This window comes from Camelus bactrianus, chromosome 2 (assembly GCF_048773025.1).
Source record: "Camelus bactrianus isolate YW-2024 breed Bactrian camel chromosome 2, ASM4877302v1, whole genome shotgun sequence".
NCBI classification, from domain to species: Eukaryota; Metazoa; Chordata; class Mammalia; order Artiodactyla; family Camelidae; genus Camelus; species Camelus bactrianus.
In genome coordinates this window covers 61,492,922-61,509,153 of record NC_133540.1, presented here as the reverse complement: position 1 = coordinate 61,509,153, position 16,232 = coordinate 61,492,922, and the positions used below count along the sequence as shown (strand labels likewise).

Here is a 16,232-nt window from a genome sequence, read left to right as displayed (position 1 = left end):
TCCTTTGAAACTAGGGATTGACTTCTCTCTAGCTATGAAAGTCCTAGATGGCATCTTTTTCCAATAGAATGCTGTTTCACCTACGTGGAAAATCTGTTGTTTAGTGTAAAGAGCCACCCTCATTAATGATCTCAGCTAGAGCTTCTGGATAACTTGCAGCTTCTACATCTGCACTTACTACTTCACCTTGAATTTTTATGTTATGGAGACAACTTTCTTTAAATCATGAACCAGTGTCTGCTGACTTTAAACTTTTCTTTTGCAGATTTCTTATCTCTCTTAGCCTTCACAAAATTGAAGAAAGTTGGGGCTTTGCTGTGGCTTTTGGGCTTTGACTTAAGGGAATGTTCTGGCTGGTTTCTATCCAGACCGGCTAAAACTTTCTCCATGTCACCAATAAGACTGTTTTGCTTTCTTACCATTCATGTCTTCATTGGAGTAGCACTTTTAATTTCCTTCAACTTTCTTTTGCATTCACAACTTGGCTAACTGGCACAAGAGATCTAGGTTCCGGCCTGTCTCAGGTTTTGATGTGCCTTCCTCTCTACGCTTAATCATTTCTAGCTTTTGATTTAAAGTAAAGGATGTGTGATTCTTCCTTTCCTTTGAACACTAAGAGACCATTGTAGGGTTATTAATTGGCCAAATTTCAACAGTGTGTCTCAAGGAATAGAGAGGCCTGAGGAAAGGGAGAGGGATGGTTTCATCTGGTTAGTAGAGCAGTCACAACACACAACATTTATTTAACATTTTATATGGGTATTTGCAATTACAATAGTAACATCAAAGATCACTGACCACAGATCACCATAACAAATATAATAATAATGAAAAAGTTTGAAATATTGCAAAAATTACCAAAATGTGACAGAGAGACATGAAATGAACAAGTGCTTTTGGAAAAATGGTGCCAAGAGACTTGCTTGATGCAGAGTTGCCATAAACCTTCAATTTGTAAAATAATGCAATATCTGAAGCATAATAAAGGGAAGCACAATAAAATCAGGTATGCCTGTAATTTCTACCACCAAAACACATCTGGAGACCAGCTCTGTGCCTCCATTTTGTTAGGTGCTTCCAGGTAGCTCAGGTTCTCATGATCTCATTTGAATTAATGTTAAAGCCTCATGCTTTCTAGTTTACCTTGCTGTGGAAGCTATTTTTTCAATCATAAATCTGACTTCTCTCCTTTATTCCTTTCTAGACTTTGTTTCCCCAAATATGTCTTAAAAAGTGCTATTGTAATTCATTATGCATGCCTCTCATAATACTTATACTCATTTAAAATTTTTTTTTGGAAAATATGAAATGGTTGAGGGGTTTATGAACTAACCAAAGCCATTTTAGCACCTAACACTTGTCAGTTCCTCTTGGTAAGCATCAGGAGCCTCTGTTAGAAGTAGTTAGGGCCTGGACATCCCTTCTTACATAACTTCACCACTAGGTGGTAATGGTTACAATGGAAGCAAGTCAGGCTTATTCTTTCACTTTATTAATTTTATCATGCATCCTGTTCTTACAAGTTTGGTGAGTTCCCTCCTCAAAGAGGGTGCATTATTGTGGCTACAGGATCAGTCAACCTTCTGGTCAAATGGAGCAACCATATCTTCCTTTGTGGGAGGAGGGAGCATGCAAGTCCAACTGGAGGTCTAGGTCTAGAATGCCTCTCTCCAATAGAGCTTTCTGTTTTGTGTAGCTGCATTATCCAACACAGTAGCCAATAGCCACATGTGGCTATGAACATTTGAAATGTGTCTGGTATGACTGAAAAACTGAATTTTTAATTTAATTTTAAATTTAAATGTAAATAGCTGTATGGGGTTGACAGCTCCTGTATTGGACATTGCTGAAACAGTGGGCTGTTGCATAAATGTTTGGCTGCTAAGATTGCCAGATTCCAAAATTCTGCTCAAGCAGGGGCTTTAGTGCTCATATAGTCTTTCTGTACTGCCACATATGAGCATCAATCATTTGTCAGCAAAACATTTATAAAATCCCTTATGATGACTAACAGAATTTTGGTATAGATGTTGATTTTTGCAATCACCTCTGTAATATGGATTGCTGATAAAGGTATTTCAGATGCTCAGGTGGTAGATTAAAGTTAAAAAATGTTTATGAATATAGTTATATCGTACTGTTATACTGTGTATAGTATTTTAGAGTAAATATATAGTTTATCACTCAAAGACAACTGCTATTAAGATTTTTGGTGTGTTTTTTTCTAGTAATTATGCATACATTTTTGTATCATTTATGTCTTTACCATTAAAAAAATCTTTTCCTAGAATGTTATATGGAAGATGGTGTTTGTTAAAAAAAAATGCTAATGAGATTAAAAATTGTCCATTATTTTGAACTAGCTCTACACCCACCTTTGTAAACTATCTTTGTATAAATTGTGAATGTCCTTTATACAAAATCATTTGTTCCCACTCTGGAGAGTGGAGAGAATTATTCTTCTCTGTGTTTCTATGTTTTTTTGTGTATGAAATGTTTATCACATGTTCCTTGTATACATCTGTCTTAAAAGAGATTTTTAGTGCCTGGCTAGTGTGGGCCACTAATCTTACAATTTGCTGTGTCTTAGATCTCAGTAAATATTTGTTCAAAGATGAAACAAAGATATAGTTGAGAAAGGATGCTTCGAAGCCACATTACCTTATCTCAACCTTGTAGTTGGAAGATAAATAAGTTTTTATTTTGTTTTACTTAAAAAAAATTTTTTTTTGATGCCAGAGAAGCTAAATGTAAACTTAGGAAATATGAACTCTTTACAGGTTGCATTTTGATTCAGTGGCTAAAGTATCTTTTGCTAATGAAAGTTATATTAGAAGCATATAAGTAGTAGTAAAATTTTAAAAACATAATCAGAATAAAGTGTTCTATTCCCCTCAAATAGTTGCTGTGGATAAACCTAAAGCCCTAGTAAGTCTTCAGGGAAATATAAGAAATGGAGAAATTCACTGTATATTTATTGGTGTGTTTAACTGATGAGAGAAACATTTTATCAGTGAAATTATATTTGATTGTAGTTCATTCTATTATTGGCTACTGATTGTGGTATTCTTTATAAATAAATAATTTTTCACTCTCTAGAGTCACAGTAAATCTTAAAAAATTCTTTACATGGCTGTTTCAGGGATAGGTAAACTTTCTCTGTAAAGGGCTCTTTAGTAAATATGTTAATAAGCTTTGCAGGCTGTAAAGTCTCTGTTACAGCTTCTTCACTCTGCTGTAGTACAAAGGCATCCAAACAATACATAAATTAATGAATATGGTTTTGTTCTAGTAAAGCTGTTTGACAGGTAGCAAGCTGGATTTGGTCTGTGAGCCATAGATTACGAACGTCTACGCTATGTCATCAGCTAGAGAGACAGGTACTCAATGGAGAAGCAGCTAAAATAGAATTAAGATGTTATGATATGAATAATTCTTTCCTTTGTTTTTATGTAAGTGAATATAGGAGATAAACACTTTCATTTTTCTTTTAAACTCATCAGTATTAATGCTTTGGAGTTTTTCATAGTGTATTTTTGTTTTACTTCCGATGTTTACTCATTCATAAGTATTTTTTAGGAGAGAAAAAGGAGAAAAAGCAGCAATCAGTAGCAGGAAGCGCTGACTCTAAGCCTGTCGATGTTTCCCGTCTTGATCTTCGAATTGGTTGTATCATCACGGCCAAAAAACACCCTGATGCAGATTCTTTGTATGTGGAAGAAGTAGATGTTGGGGAAACAACCCCAAGAACAGTTGTCAGTGGCCTGGTGAATCATGTTCCTCTTGAACAGGTAATCTGAACAGCTAAAATTACTTTACATATACATGTCACTTTCATTCCCTCTTTCTGAATGATTTTTCATATGATTTTGTATCAGATTACCATTCAACATGAGCCAATATTGGTTAATTCAGTTGATTCATTTGAATGTAATGAATTCCACCAAAAGTGCATATAACTACCAAAAACTTGTAAACGATGTATAAATTAAGATCAAATTCATGATCATGGAAAGAAGAAAAGATGTATTATTTTTTCTTAATTTTCAAAAATGTTTTTATATTGGTGTTTTGTATAAAATATAATATGTATTTTTTTCATCTTCATTGTACCATCATGGAATTTTATTATTCCTTGATTTTTTAAAACTCCCTGTTACATAAACTCAGACAGCTCCAATCTAAAAGTAAGAGAATGAGTTTTTTTTTTTCTTAATAACTCAAGAAGTATTTTCATACCTGAAGAATAAAGAGGAGAGGGAATCATGAAAATCGAACTTGCAGTTTTTAATGGTATTACTTACTCACTAAATGTTGGATGTTTTGTATTTTATTACTTAAGTATTTAAATGTATATATATGTTTCCAATGACATTGGAAAGAATCAAAGACAGTAGTAGTTTTTAATTTGCTCTTTCTAGACATCTTCTTTAGTAATTTGAGTCATCTACCTATTTCCTCTGCCTCATGGTGCTTCAAAGATATCACAAAGACCATAGACTTCAGTATTAAGATGGTCTGCCCCTCTGTTCATTGCCAACTCTGTTGCTTATTGGCATTGTGAACTTGCGCAAGTTCCTGCATTCATTCATTCATGTTTCTGCATGCAGATATTTATTAAGCACCCACAGTGTACCAGGAACTATTCTAGGCAAGGGGGACAACAGTGAATTAAAATAGATAGATAAGTAGGTAGATAGATAGATAGATATGTTTAAAAAGAAAAAAAAGCAAGAAACCCTGCCTTTATGAAGCTCATATTCCAATTGGGGAGTCAGAAAATTATAATACATACTATGTTACATAACGATAAATACCAGGAGAAAAGTAAAGTAGGGAAAGAATCTAGGAAGTATTAAGGCTAGGAAGACGTTGTCTATATAAAGTGGCCAAGGAGTGCCAAAGAAAGTGATATTTAAGTAAAGGTCTAAGAAAATGAAGAAAACAAGTTATTCTGTCTGGTGGGAGAGCATTTTCAGGCAGCCCTGAGTCAGATGTATGCCTGGGATGTTTGAAGAACAGCAGGAGGCCAGTGTCACTGTAGCAGAGTAAGCAAGGGGAAATGCCATGGGAGATGAAATCAGAGATGAGGGTGCCAAATGATAAAAGGTTCTTACAGATCATTGTAGAGACTTAGGCTTTTATGCTGAGTGAGATGAAAGCCATTGGAGGATTTTTGAGCTAAGGAGTAACATGATCTGTCTCACATACTAATAGTATCATCTGGTTGCTTTGCTGAGGGGAGAAAGATGGAATTAAGGAGATCAGTGAAGAAATTTCTCTTATCTCTAAAAAAAAGATAAACTTGGCACATGTTTTGTTTTTTTCTTGTTAACATTCATTTTGTACAGGACCAGGGCTCCTTCATAAGTACTTATGAAGTTAGATTCATAAGGAGCCTTGGAGAAAAGAACCAACTGATCTTGAGCCAGCTCAAAATTGGAAAAACTCTTCCTCAATGGGACTTCATCTTTGTTCTTATAAGTTGCAGACTATTTCTTCTCTTCCTAAAGCTGCCACTCGCAGCCACAAGCAAAGTTATTTATATACACATCTGTATCTAACCCATCAAGTCAGTACTAGTAAGCATTCTATAAAGTAACAGCACTTAGCCCCAAAATTGCATACCAGATTTTCTACATTTGTCTATTTTTCTGAGATAAATATCCCCAGCTATCATCTAATTCTTAACAGAGTGCATATAGCTAACGCTGTTGTTTTTCTTATACATATTTGCTATGGTTTTTTTTTTAAAGTTCTCATTTATGTGACATTACAGTTATTTGTTTGAAGAAGAGTCTTATTCATGAAGACCTCCAAAAAGAGGGCTTTTTACATTCAATTCTTAGGCTTATATTTTTTAATCATAGAATTAGGAGGTAAATTTACACATAACATTTATTTGTAAAATTTTTTTATCCAGAATTCTCACCCACTCTCCTGCCCCATAGTGATAGTGCTCTCATATGTTCTTTTATTTTAAACCTGTTGAAAGAATTTAAACAACTGTGTTTCTTATTTTTGTGTGTTGGGGAAAAAATTAAGAGACTTCAACTTTTGAAGTTTAAAGAAATTTGTTTATTTCTATAATAAATTGTAGAAATAGCCCTAAGTTTAATTGTGGTGTGCATACTGCTTGAATTGTTAAGTGAACAGTATTTTTTAAATTAGGAAATGAATCTTGCATAGTTTTGAAAATGACAAACATGTAGGAGAAAATGATTATGCATTTGTTTAGTGCTAATGCTAATCTAAGTGTTTACATACATGTTATGATTTAATCCTTGTGACAAATATTTAATATCATTTGCTTCATCGACTTTATACAGGGAGATCAACTTTATTCAGTCTCATTGCTAGTACATGGTAGCTATTCAAAACCAAATCTGTTTTACTCAATCATTTATTTGTTCATTCAATAAATACTTAAGTGAAAGGCCTTACCTTTGCTCTTTGATTTATAATGTATTGGCAGCTTGTAGAATTTTTTTTCATGTTGATATAAAACTTAACAACATAAAAGATTTGGGACACAAATAAAAATAAAAACAGCCACAAAAATAGAACATTTGCTATTTAGCATATAGATGTACTTTAATGTATTCTATGATTATGATTATTCTAAAGCTCTATACGTCTTTAATCATCAGTTTGTATTTCACACAGATGCAAAATCGGATGGTGATTTTACTTTGTAACCTGAAACCTGCAAAGATGAGGGGAGTAGTATCCCAAGCAATGGTGATGTGTGCTAGCTCACCAGAGAAAGTTGAAATCTTGGCACCTCCCGATGGGTCTGTTCCTGGAGACAGAGTTACTTTTGATGCTTTCCCTGGTAAGTATTTATTAGTCCTTATTTAAAATAGTTTGGAAATTATTGTTCTCAAAGCTGTGCTTGGAATGTTTAAATTTAAAATCAGTCCTGTGTATGACTTACAAGTCTTTAACTTTAAATGACTATTATTACTGATATTGTTATCAAGTTTATTGAGATTGACTCAAGTTGGCACACTGAGTACAACCATCTAATCACCCTCTTCCCGTGAACACTCAGTTTACAGAAAACACCGAAGAGATTTTACCCTAGGTGAAGTACTAATTTTGATACCTACATAGCAGAAGAGGGTAATGTGGATAGAGAACAAATTAATGTGTTGCAAAATCATTTAAGCTGTGCATTGTCTCAGAATGCAATACAGAAAAATGAAGAGATAAAAAGGTCAGACAGGAAGGGAAAAATGTATAATTTTCTAAGTCTGTCTAATAATATACTTGCATATGCTTTTACCAGACTTGAGGGTATAGAGAAAAATCTCTTCAGTCAAAATTTATACTTATTTTTATAGCCTAAAAGGAAGTTTCATTTCATATTGCTTATTCTCTCCAATAAAATGCTTCTGAGACAGATGAAGCTCCATAATGTGTGAGAAACTTTCTTCAAATAAGTCTTTGAAGCAGAAGAGAAAGGATGCTTGGCAGATGTAGAAAAATATTTCTTTCTTAAAAGAGGGAAGATCTCGTAAGAGGAAAAAGAGTTAGAAATTAAAAGACTGCATTTACAGAAGCTGTTCATTTGACTTGAGTAAGGGAAAGCAGAAATAAATTAGGATAACGAGTAGAATTAGGTTTAAAAGTCAGAATTGATTTGGAGACATATTTGTAGAAATAGCAGAGTTTTAATGGAATAGCAAGGCTGATGTGATTGTATAGTCCTATTTTTTTTAATCCTGTGTTAACTGTGTTTGATGAAATACTAGGATATGAAGAATTTTAACATTGGAATAATAAGATTAAAAAAATGGATAAAAGCATGAGTTAACTTCCTTGAAAGTCAGCTCTCCACTCCTAATCCAAAGTAGACTAATCTAAAAACTACGGAAGTTATTTAACAAGTATCCGTGATTTTGATTGCATGTGTATGTTTTAAACTTTGTTAGATTGGAAATCATAATGGTCTGTGCTCTTAGAACTTTCTCTGGTAAATTAGGTTTGGGGGAAATCCCAGTCTGAATCATTTCTCGAAGCAGCATGATGACTTTAGGTTCTAGGAGCACATGATTGCCACTCTACTTACCAGGATATCAAAACACTTCCCCAGACTTCATGCTTCTGGATAAGCTGTCATGTGTATATGTGACAAACCTGAAATTGTTTAGAAGTCTCTCACTAAGTTGGAATGGAATAACAATAATAACCAACTTTTTTCTTTTAGGATTCATCATATATTGAGGGAAAAAAACCCCAAATCTTGGTTTACCTTTTCAGATTAACATTTGCCTTCCTTTTTACTTAAATACTTATGATTTAGTACATTTTAAGTTTTATTTTTGATATAAATTGTAGATGTTTAGAACTGGAAGAGATCATCTACTTTAACCCACTATTTTACAAATTTGGAAACTGAGACCCATCAAAACTTAGTTACTTGCTTAAGGCTATTTAGAGTTTGTAGAAGGATCAGTAGATGTGCCTGAACCTCTAATACTGTTAGCATTTTTGTTTGTTGATTGTTGCTTACTATGAATTCATATGGACTATTTCGTTAGAGAAGGCTTATAGTTCTTTTTTTTCTATAACAACTTTCATTCCCTTGTCTTATAGAATTAATGGATTAATATTTCAACCCTTGAATCAGTTGTTATTATTTGAATGTTATTATTAAGTCTATTGACAGTTGTTGTTGTTTTTAGTTACTCGGTGACTAAATTAGAGATGCTAATAACCCAGTATGGGTTTCTTGCTTTTGCTATATTTTTTAATCTTTCAATCTGTTTGGCTATTTGTGTGTTTTTATTTACATTGTTCCAAAGTGTGATATTTCTTCCATATTTATAGTTTCTCCTTGTGTCTTAGCATATGAATATATAGATCATGTACAAAAAATATTTGTAAAATGAAAGAAAGGAAAACCTAATGTTAAAGGGGCCCATAAGGTTGTTTGAATTATTTTCTTATAAATTATAATATGCTTAACCAAGCTGAACAGCATCAAATAATTGATACATTTAGAGACATGTGGTCTGTTAATACTCATCTTGCTTACGCTTCCATATCAGTTACTGCTTCTGTAGCAGTAAATCTGAAAGGAAATAACAGTTAATACTATGTATGCAACAGACCATTAGTCTTAATTCTTTCTTCTTCCTTTTCCCAGAGAGAGCCATGATTTATCAGTGCTTTATTTTTCACCATATGTTTTACATTTTAAAGCTTAAGGTGTCTGCTGGTACATTTTGATGTGAAGTTAGATGTACTCAGTGTCTAGAGATTTATATTTCATGTTGTATATATTAAGTATGGTATAGAAACTGCAGTTGGGGCTCAAACCTTTGAATTGCTATTTGGCTTTGAATAGGCTTTTACACTTAACAGCTGTTTTCTCCAATTACAAAACCAAAAATTTCCATTGGGTTTAGAAGATGCCAAGTAATATTTTTATAACACTGGCTAAAAACCTCTTCACTACTTTTTTTTTAATCTTAAATGTGTGAAGCCATAAATTTTAGTATTTAAATATGGTAACTGGTCCCTAAAGCATCAAGCAAAAATAACTTGAAAATAGTATTATAGCTAGGAGACAAAGGCTATGACACCCCCCCTTTTTTTTTTGAGAATGCACTATTTTTGGTCTAATGATAAATGAGAATTTACATTCAAATTTTAACTTCTAAGATCATGCTTATTTCTATTGATATTGAGTATTATTAATAAATATATGTTAATGTTGAATCACAAAGCATGTATGATATGCAAGAGTCTTTAACTTTTGGACCTATTTGTTCTTTAAAAATAATTTTTTTATTGAGTGGTATGAGTTCTTTATATATGTTAGATATATATCCAAATATTATCTCTCATTCAGTTGATTGCCTTTTAGTTTTCTTGGTGGCTTTACTTCACTGTGCAAAAACTTTTTAGTCTGATGTAGTCCCATTTGTTTATTTTTTCTATTGTTGCATTTGCCTGAGGAGACATATTTAACAAAATATTAAGACTGATATCAAAGAGGTTACTGCCTGTGTTTTCTTCCAGGAGTTTTATGGTTTCAGGACTTACATTTAAGTCTTTAATCCACTTTGAGTTTATTTTTGTATATGGTGTAAGAAAGGAGTCCAGTTTGATTCTTTTGTATGTAGCTGTCTAGTTTTCCTAACACCATTTATGGAAGAGACCGTCTTTCCCCCATTGTGTATTCTTGCCTCCTTCGTCACAGATTAATTGTTGATTTGAGCACGGGCTCTCTTCTGTTCCATTTATCTTTGTGTCTGTTTTTGTGGCAGTATACTGTTAAGATTACTACAGCTTTGTAGTATAATTTCAAGTTTGGTATAGTTTCAAATATGACACCTCCAGCCTTGTTTTTCTTTCTTAAGATTGCTTTGGCTATTTAAGGTCTTTTGTGTTTCCATACACATTGTAGGATTATTTGTTCTAGTTCTAAGAAAAATGCCATGCAAATTTTGGTAGAGATTGCATTGAATCTGGAGATTGCTTTGGATAGTATGGACATCTTAGCGATACTGATTCTTCCAGTCCATGAACACAATGTATCTTTCCATTTATTTGTGTCATCTTCCGTTTCTTTCCTCAGTGTCTTACAGTTTTCAGAGTACAGGTCTTCCAACTCCTCAGTTAAATTTATTCCTAGGTATTTTTTGAGTCAGTTGTAAATGTGGTGAGGATGTGGAGAAAAGGGAACCCTCGTGCACTGTTGGAGGGAATGTAAATTGGTGCAGCCTCTGTGGAAAACAGTATGGAGATTCCTCAAAAACCTAAAAGTAGAATTACCATATGACCCAGAAATTTCACTTCTAGGTATTTATCTGAAGGAAACAAAAACTAACTTGGAAAGATATACGCACCCCTACGTTCATTGCAGCATTGTTTATGATAGCCAAGATATGGAAGCAACCTAAGTGTTCATCGATAGATGAATAGATAAAAAAGATGTGGGAAATATATATGTATGTACACACACACACACACACACACACACACACACACACACACACACACACACACACAATGTAATATCACTGAACCATTAAAAGAATGAAATCTTACCATTTGTAGCAATACGGATGGACCTTGAGTGTATTATGCTTAGTAAAATAAGTCAGATAAAGACAAATCCCATATGATTTTACGTATATGTGGAATCTAAAAAGCAAAACAAACAAATAAAACAGAAAATTGTAGATACAGAGAACAAACTGATAGTTACTAGAGGGGAAAGAGGCTGGAGGATGGACAAAATAGGTGAAGGCAATGAAGAGGTACAAACTTACAGCTATAAAATAAGTAAGTCACAGGGATATAATGTATATGTAGGGAATATAATTAATATTGTAACAACTTTGTATGGTGACAGATAGTAATTGATCTTCTCCCAGTTTTCATTTAATAATGTATAAAAATATCTAATTACTATGTTGTATACCTGAAACTAATAAAATGTTTTTTAAAATTAAAAAAAAAACCCAAAAAACCTGTTTGTATTTGATTCTTTTCTGTAAAACCCATTTTGATGAGGTTTCTCTGTCCACTGTTCCACCAGAACTGCTCTTGTCAAGGTCACCAGTTACTCCCTGTAGCTAAATCCATGGCTAGTTCTCAGTCCTTAATTAATTTTAACTTGGCTTCTGACACCACACCTGCGTGGTGGTCCTCATGCTTCACTGGCTGCTCTGCTCGTCTCCTTTGCTGATTCTTCTTACCTCCCTGACCTCTTAGTTAGAGTGCCTCTGACCTTGGCCCTTGACCCTTGACCCTTGACCTTTTCTCTTTTTCCATGCTTGACCTCTTCTCTTTTTTTTTCCATGTTCATTCCCTTGGCTATATTATTCAGTCACTTATACCTACTAGTCTTCACTAACATTTCCCAAGGGAGAAAATGCATCTCCCAATCTTCTACCTAGATTTCCTTTTTCCCATAGTATTTCCCATCTCATCCCTCAGGCACTACACTCTTCCAGTTGCTTAACTGCTTTTTTTCTGAACATGTCTAGAATTATATTCCAGAAAAATGTCAGACATAGAGTAGGAGGTCAATAAATTGGTTAATGAAGGAAACATGCTAGTAAAACATGTACAAAACACACCAAAAAAAACCCCACCAGTGTTTGGAGAACAGACCTGAGTATCTGCCTTCATGGTTGCCAAGATCATTCCTGTCAAAAACTATTTTTCTCTATTAATTAGTTTTGTAAAAGTGATTGACCCCTATTTGCAAAGTTATACTTTAGTGTTTGTACCACACAAGGTGATAGTTACAATTATTATAATTCAAAAGCTCAGTTAATGAAAACATAAAGTAATTAAGTTAGTGCTAAGCTTTTTATGGCCTTGGCAGATATCAGAGAAGCTGATGATCAGTGAGCATTTTGTACAATAGAATGGCCTAATTAAAATGAAATTTTTGGCTTCTGTTCCAGACTTGTGAAAGCCTGGATCTCTGGAATTCATATTTACTACTATTTGTAGATTTTAAATGCTGAGGTGGTAGTCACAGCTTTTTACATCTGTACAGATTTTTTTTAATTAGTTCCTATTATCTATGTGTTTTATTTAGAATGAGTAGTCCTAAAATAATCTCTGAAAGATGAGTTCTCTTGCAATATGTGTGTTTCCAAATGATGATTATTGGTATGTGTTTAGCAATTACAGAGGCTCTACAGTTTTTAGCTTTAAACTTTTATTGATATCATCACTTACCTTCTTTGGATAGCCATAACAAAAAAAAAAAAAAAAAAAGAAAGAAAAGAAAATTAGGAAAATAAGATTTATAAGAAGGATATAACACAGGAATGATGAAAGATTTCTCTGGAAAATAGAGTTCATTTTTTTTTAAATGTTTAAAATACTAGGTAAACTTTTCATGGGAGGTGATTTAAACTTTCGTTTCAGACTGACTTTATACCCTACCAAACATTGTGTTACTGAGAAATGTTTTGAGTAAGCCAGAGGCTAGCACTGTATTCAAGACTTCAGCTCTGATTTATATTTGGTGATCATAATGTGATGGGTTTTAATGCAATCTCAAATTTTTAGTTGTGTGAATCAGTTTTATTTACTGATTTGCTAAAGCCTTCCAGCCACATTCAAGGTGTTCAGGTATTGAGCCTTATGTGTTCAAAACAAAAGTCGGGATTTGGAGGTTCCTCTCATTAACTTCTAGTTCATTTTTAGTTCAAATCTTTGTTTCTGGAAAATTATGAGAGTCTTGTGTAAGAACTTTAAAACCTTCAGATCTTAGCTCCACCAGCGTTGGGTGACCTAGGAACCTTTCTGAGCCTCAGCTTTTGCATCTATAAGAAGGGATTTTTAATGGTATTTGTTTCTTGTGAGTTTTGTGAGGTTTAATTTTTTAAACACTTAGCGACCTTCCTGGTATTTTAAATTCTTAGCTGCAGCTCTTGTGCCTCTATTTCCTCACTTGTAAAATGGGGGTAATTAATAGCATTTAATACACTGAGGGGATTAAATGAGTCAATACACATAAAGCACATAATGCAGTGACTGGCACATAGTAAGCACTATGTAAGTGGAAGTGTTACGTATTATTGTTATGAATATTGCTTTCTATACAATGTTAATATCTTCCTGGATCTGATAAGCTTAATTTTGTGCTGCACTGCTCAGAGCATATGTCTGCAGTCAGCAGAAATTTACCCACACGACTTATGGTCTTGATTAGAAGCTTTTACACAAACCTGGGGATGATCTACTTGAATTCATTATCGGTTTGTCAACATCTTTTGGGGGATATAGGGAGTGGGAATTCAAAGTTAGTACTCAGGACCTCTGAACAATGTGTCTGCCTTCAGCTTTTCAGAATTCTAGAATGTTCACTTCCCCACATGATCTGTGCACAAAGTAGGATTATGCTCTTAGAGTAAGCAACAGTTGAAAAACAAAAAATAAAAATCTTATACTTTATATACTGAAATTTTTTTCTATTCTTTTATTAATTAGTTTTTCTGTTGCCCAGTCAAATCATCAAATGATCTTAAAAGGGGTAAGAAAAATCCTCATTTTTTATACTAGCCAGGCTTAGTTTTGGTTTCATTGCCTGTTCTACTGTAGATACATTATTCAATCAACTGTTCCATCATCTCTGAAAACCTATGTTTCAGAGGATAGTTTTGTATATTCTTGCAGTTTTGTGGCAGTTTCTGAGAGCTAATAAAATGATCTAGAAAGTTATATTTCTATTATTACTGAATAGATATTCAGTAATATTTATTAATAGTTATTACCTCCAGGAAAATCGTTTTCCATTTGAAGCTAACACTTAAGAGATTCATTACTTTTCTTCATTGTTTTTGAAGTTGATTCTTCATTCCAAATATTACTGGACTTCTCCAGCTACTAAAATGATGTTATATTAAACTTTACTCTCTACTTCCTCATCATTCATTAAGTAGAGAGATTGCTTGGTAAATTGGTAGTCTTTAAGCGTAGACCACATTTATTCTACAATGTATTTACTTTTATTGATTGTAAACTTAATAATGTGAGCTACCATAAAGAGAGGAGATAAGATAGTATCCACATGTAAGAGTGTTGTTTCTTTTCTAAAGCATAGTCTATTAGGGGGCAAGTTTTTGGTATCAAATCTGACTCTGCTTATTGATTGTGTGGCTGAGCAGCTTATCTTCTCTAAGCCTCAGTTTCTTTATATTTAAAATTGCATGCAACAACATATATTCCTGGTGGCTAGAAAATATTAGTCCTTGTCTCCTTACTCTTTACTCTCCCTTTCTCTGTCCATCTCACCACATGGAATGGACTGCAGATGAAACCCAGAGTAGTTATTATATTTAGCTCGATGACTCCAATATTTAAGCCAGTATTGGTAAGAAATCTTTATATACTATAGCAGCAATCTAGTCATTGATTTTGTATGTTGAGACATACAGTAAGGCATAAGCTGTTTCTGCCACGTGTAAAAATATAACACATCAAATTTATGGTCTCATCTTTGTACAATCTTTATGTGTAGTGATAAAATGAGTATGTTATGTTTTCATTCTAATCATTTGAGGAATAAATTTACTGAGCTATATAACTGGCAGAACTATTTACAATAAGAGTTAAAATAATATCTTTAATATTTGTAAGGAAATAACAAAATATTTTACCAAACAATAATATAAACTGCTGACATCATAAAAATAAAAGAAGTGTTAAAGGTCTGAAGATCAGAAATTGCATCCAACCCAATTCACTGGAAATCTTTGTGGGCATTCTTTCTTAAATTGAAGTAGAGTTAATTTACAATATTGTGTTAGTTTCAGATGTACAGCAAAGTGATTCAGTTATATATGTATATGTACATGTATATGTATTTTTTTATATAGTTCCCTATGCTGTACAGTATTAACTTATTTATCTATTTTATATATATATATATAATATATATATATATACACACACAATAGTGTGTATCTGTTAATCCCATACTCCTAATTTATTCCTCTCCCCTTTGATAACCATAAGTTTATATTCTATGTTTGTGAATATGTTTCTGTGTTGTTAATAAATTAATTTGTATTTTTTTTAGATACCACATATAAGTGATACCATAAATTAGTCTTTCTCTGTCTCAGTGACTTCACTTAGGATGATAATTTTGATAATTTCTAGGTCCATTTGCAATATTTCATTCTTTTTCATGGCTGAGTAATATTCCATTGTATATATACCCCACATCTTTATCCATTCATCTATTAATGGACACTTACGTTGCTTACATAGCTTGGCTATTGTAAATAGTGCTTATATGAAGTTTAGGGTGCATGTATCTTTGATTTAGAGTTTTCGTCTTTTCTGGATATATGCCTGGGAGTGGGATTGCTGGATCACATGGTAGTTCTTTATTTAGTTTGTAAGAAAACTCCATACTGTTTTTCTATGGACAATTTATTTGATACATTAGCTACGTAATTTTTTTTCTCCCGAACAGGAGAGCCTGACAAGGAGCTGAATCCTAAGAAGAAGATTTGGGAGCAGATCCAGCCTGATCTTTACACTAATGAGGAGTGTGTGGCTACATACAAAGGAGCTCCCTTTGAGGTGAAAGGGAAGGGAGTTTGTAGGGCTCAAACTATGGCCAACAGTGGAATAAAATAAAATAAAATGTTTCAGTTACTGAAATACTTTGGGGAAAACTTAACAATAAAAAAAATACATTTGTCACTTGTATCTAAAATATAACTGGCCTATTTTTA

The 16,232-nt window shown here is 33.2% G+C and overlaps 1 protein-coding gene across 2 annotated transcripts in view; it reads left to right on the top strand.

The window, feature by feature from the left end:
• The window catches only part of AIMP1 (aminoacyl tRNA synthetase complex interacting multifunctional protein 1), a 34,114-nt gene extending 17,908 nt beyond the window's left edge, over positions 1-16,206 (top strand). Inside the window, exons 5-7 of one of the 2 annotated variants that reach the window (XM_010953630.3) lie at positions 3,580-3,791; positions 6,667-6,835; positions 15,968-16,206. In XM_010953630.3, the coding sequence (XP_010951932.1) occupies positions 3,580-3,791; positions 6,667-6,835; positions 15,968-16,134 (548 nt within the window). In that variant the 3' untranslated portion in view covers positions 16,135-16,206. Of the gene's footprint in view, positions 1-3,579; positions 3,792-6,666; positions 6,836-13,974; positions 14,022-15,967 lie in introns of those variants that run through there. The other variant, XM_074342737.1, reaches the window with a different exon arrangement.
• Positions 16,207-16,232: the final 26 nt, after the last annotated feature.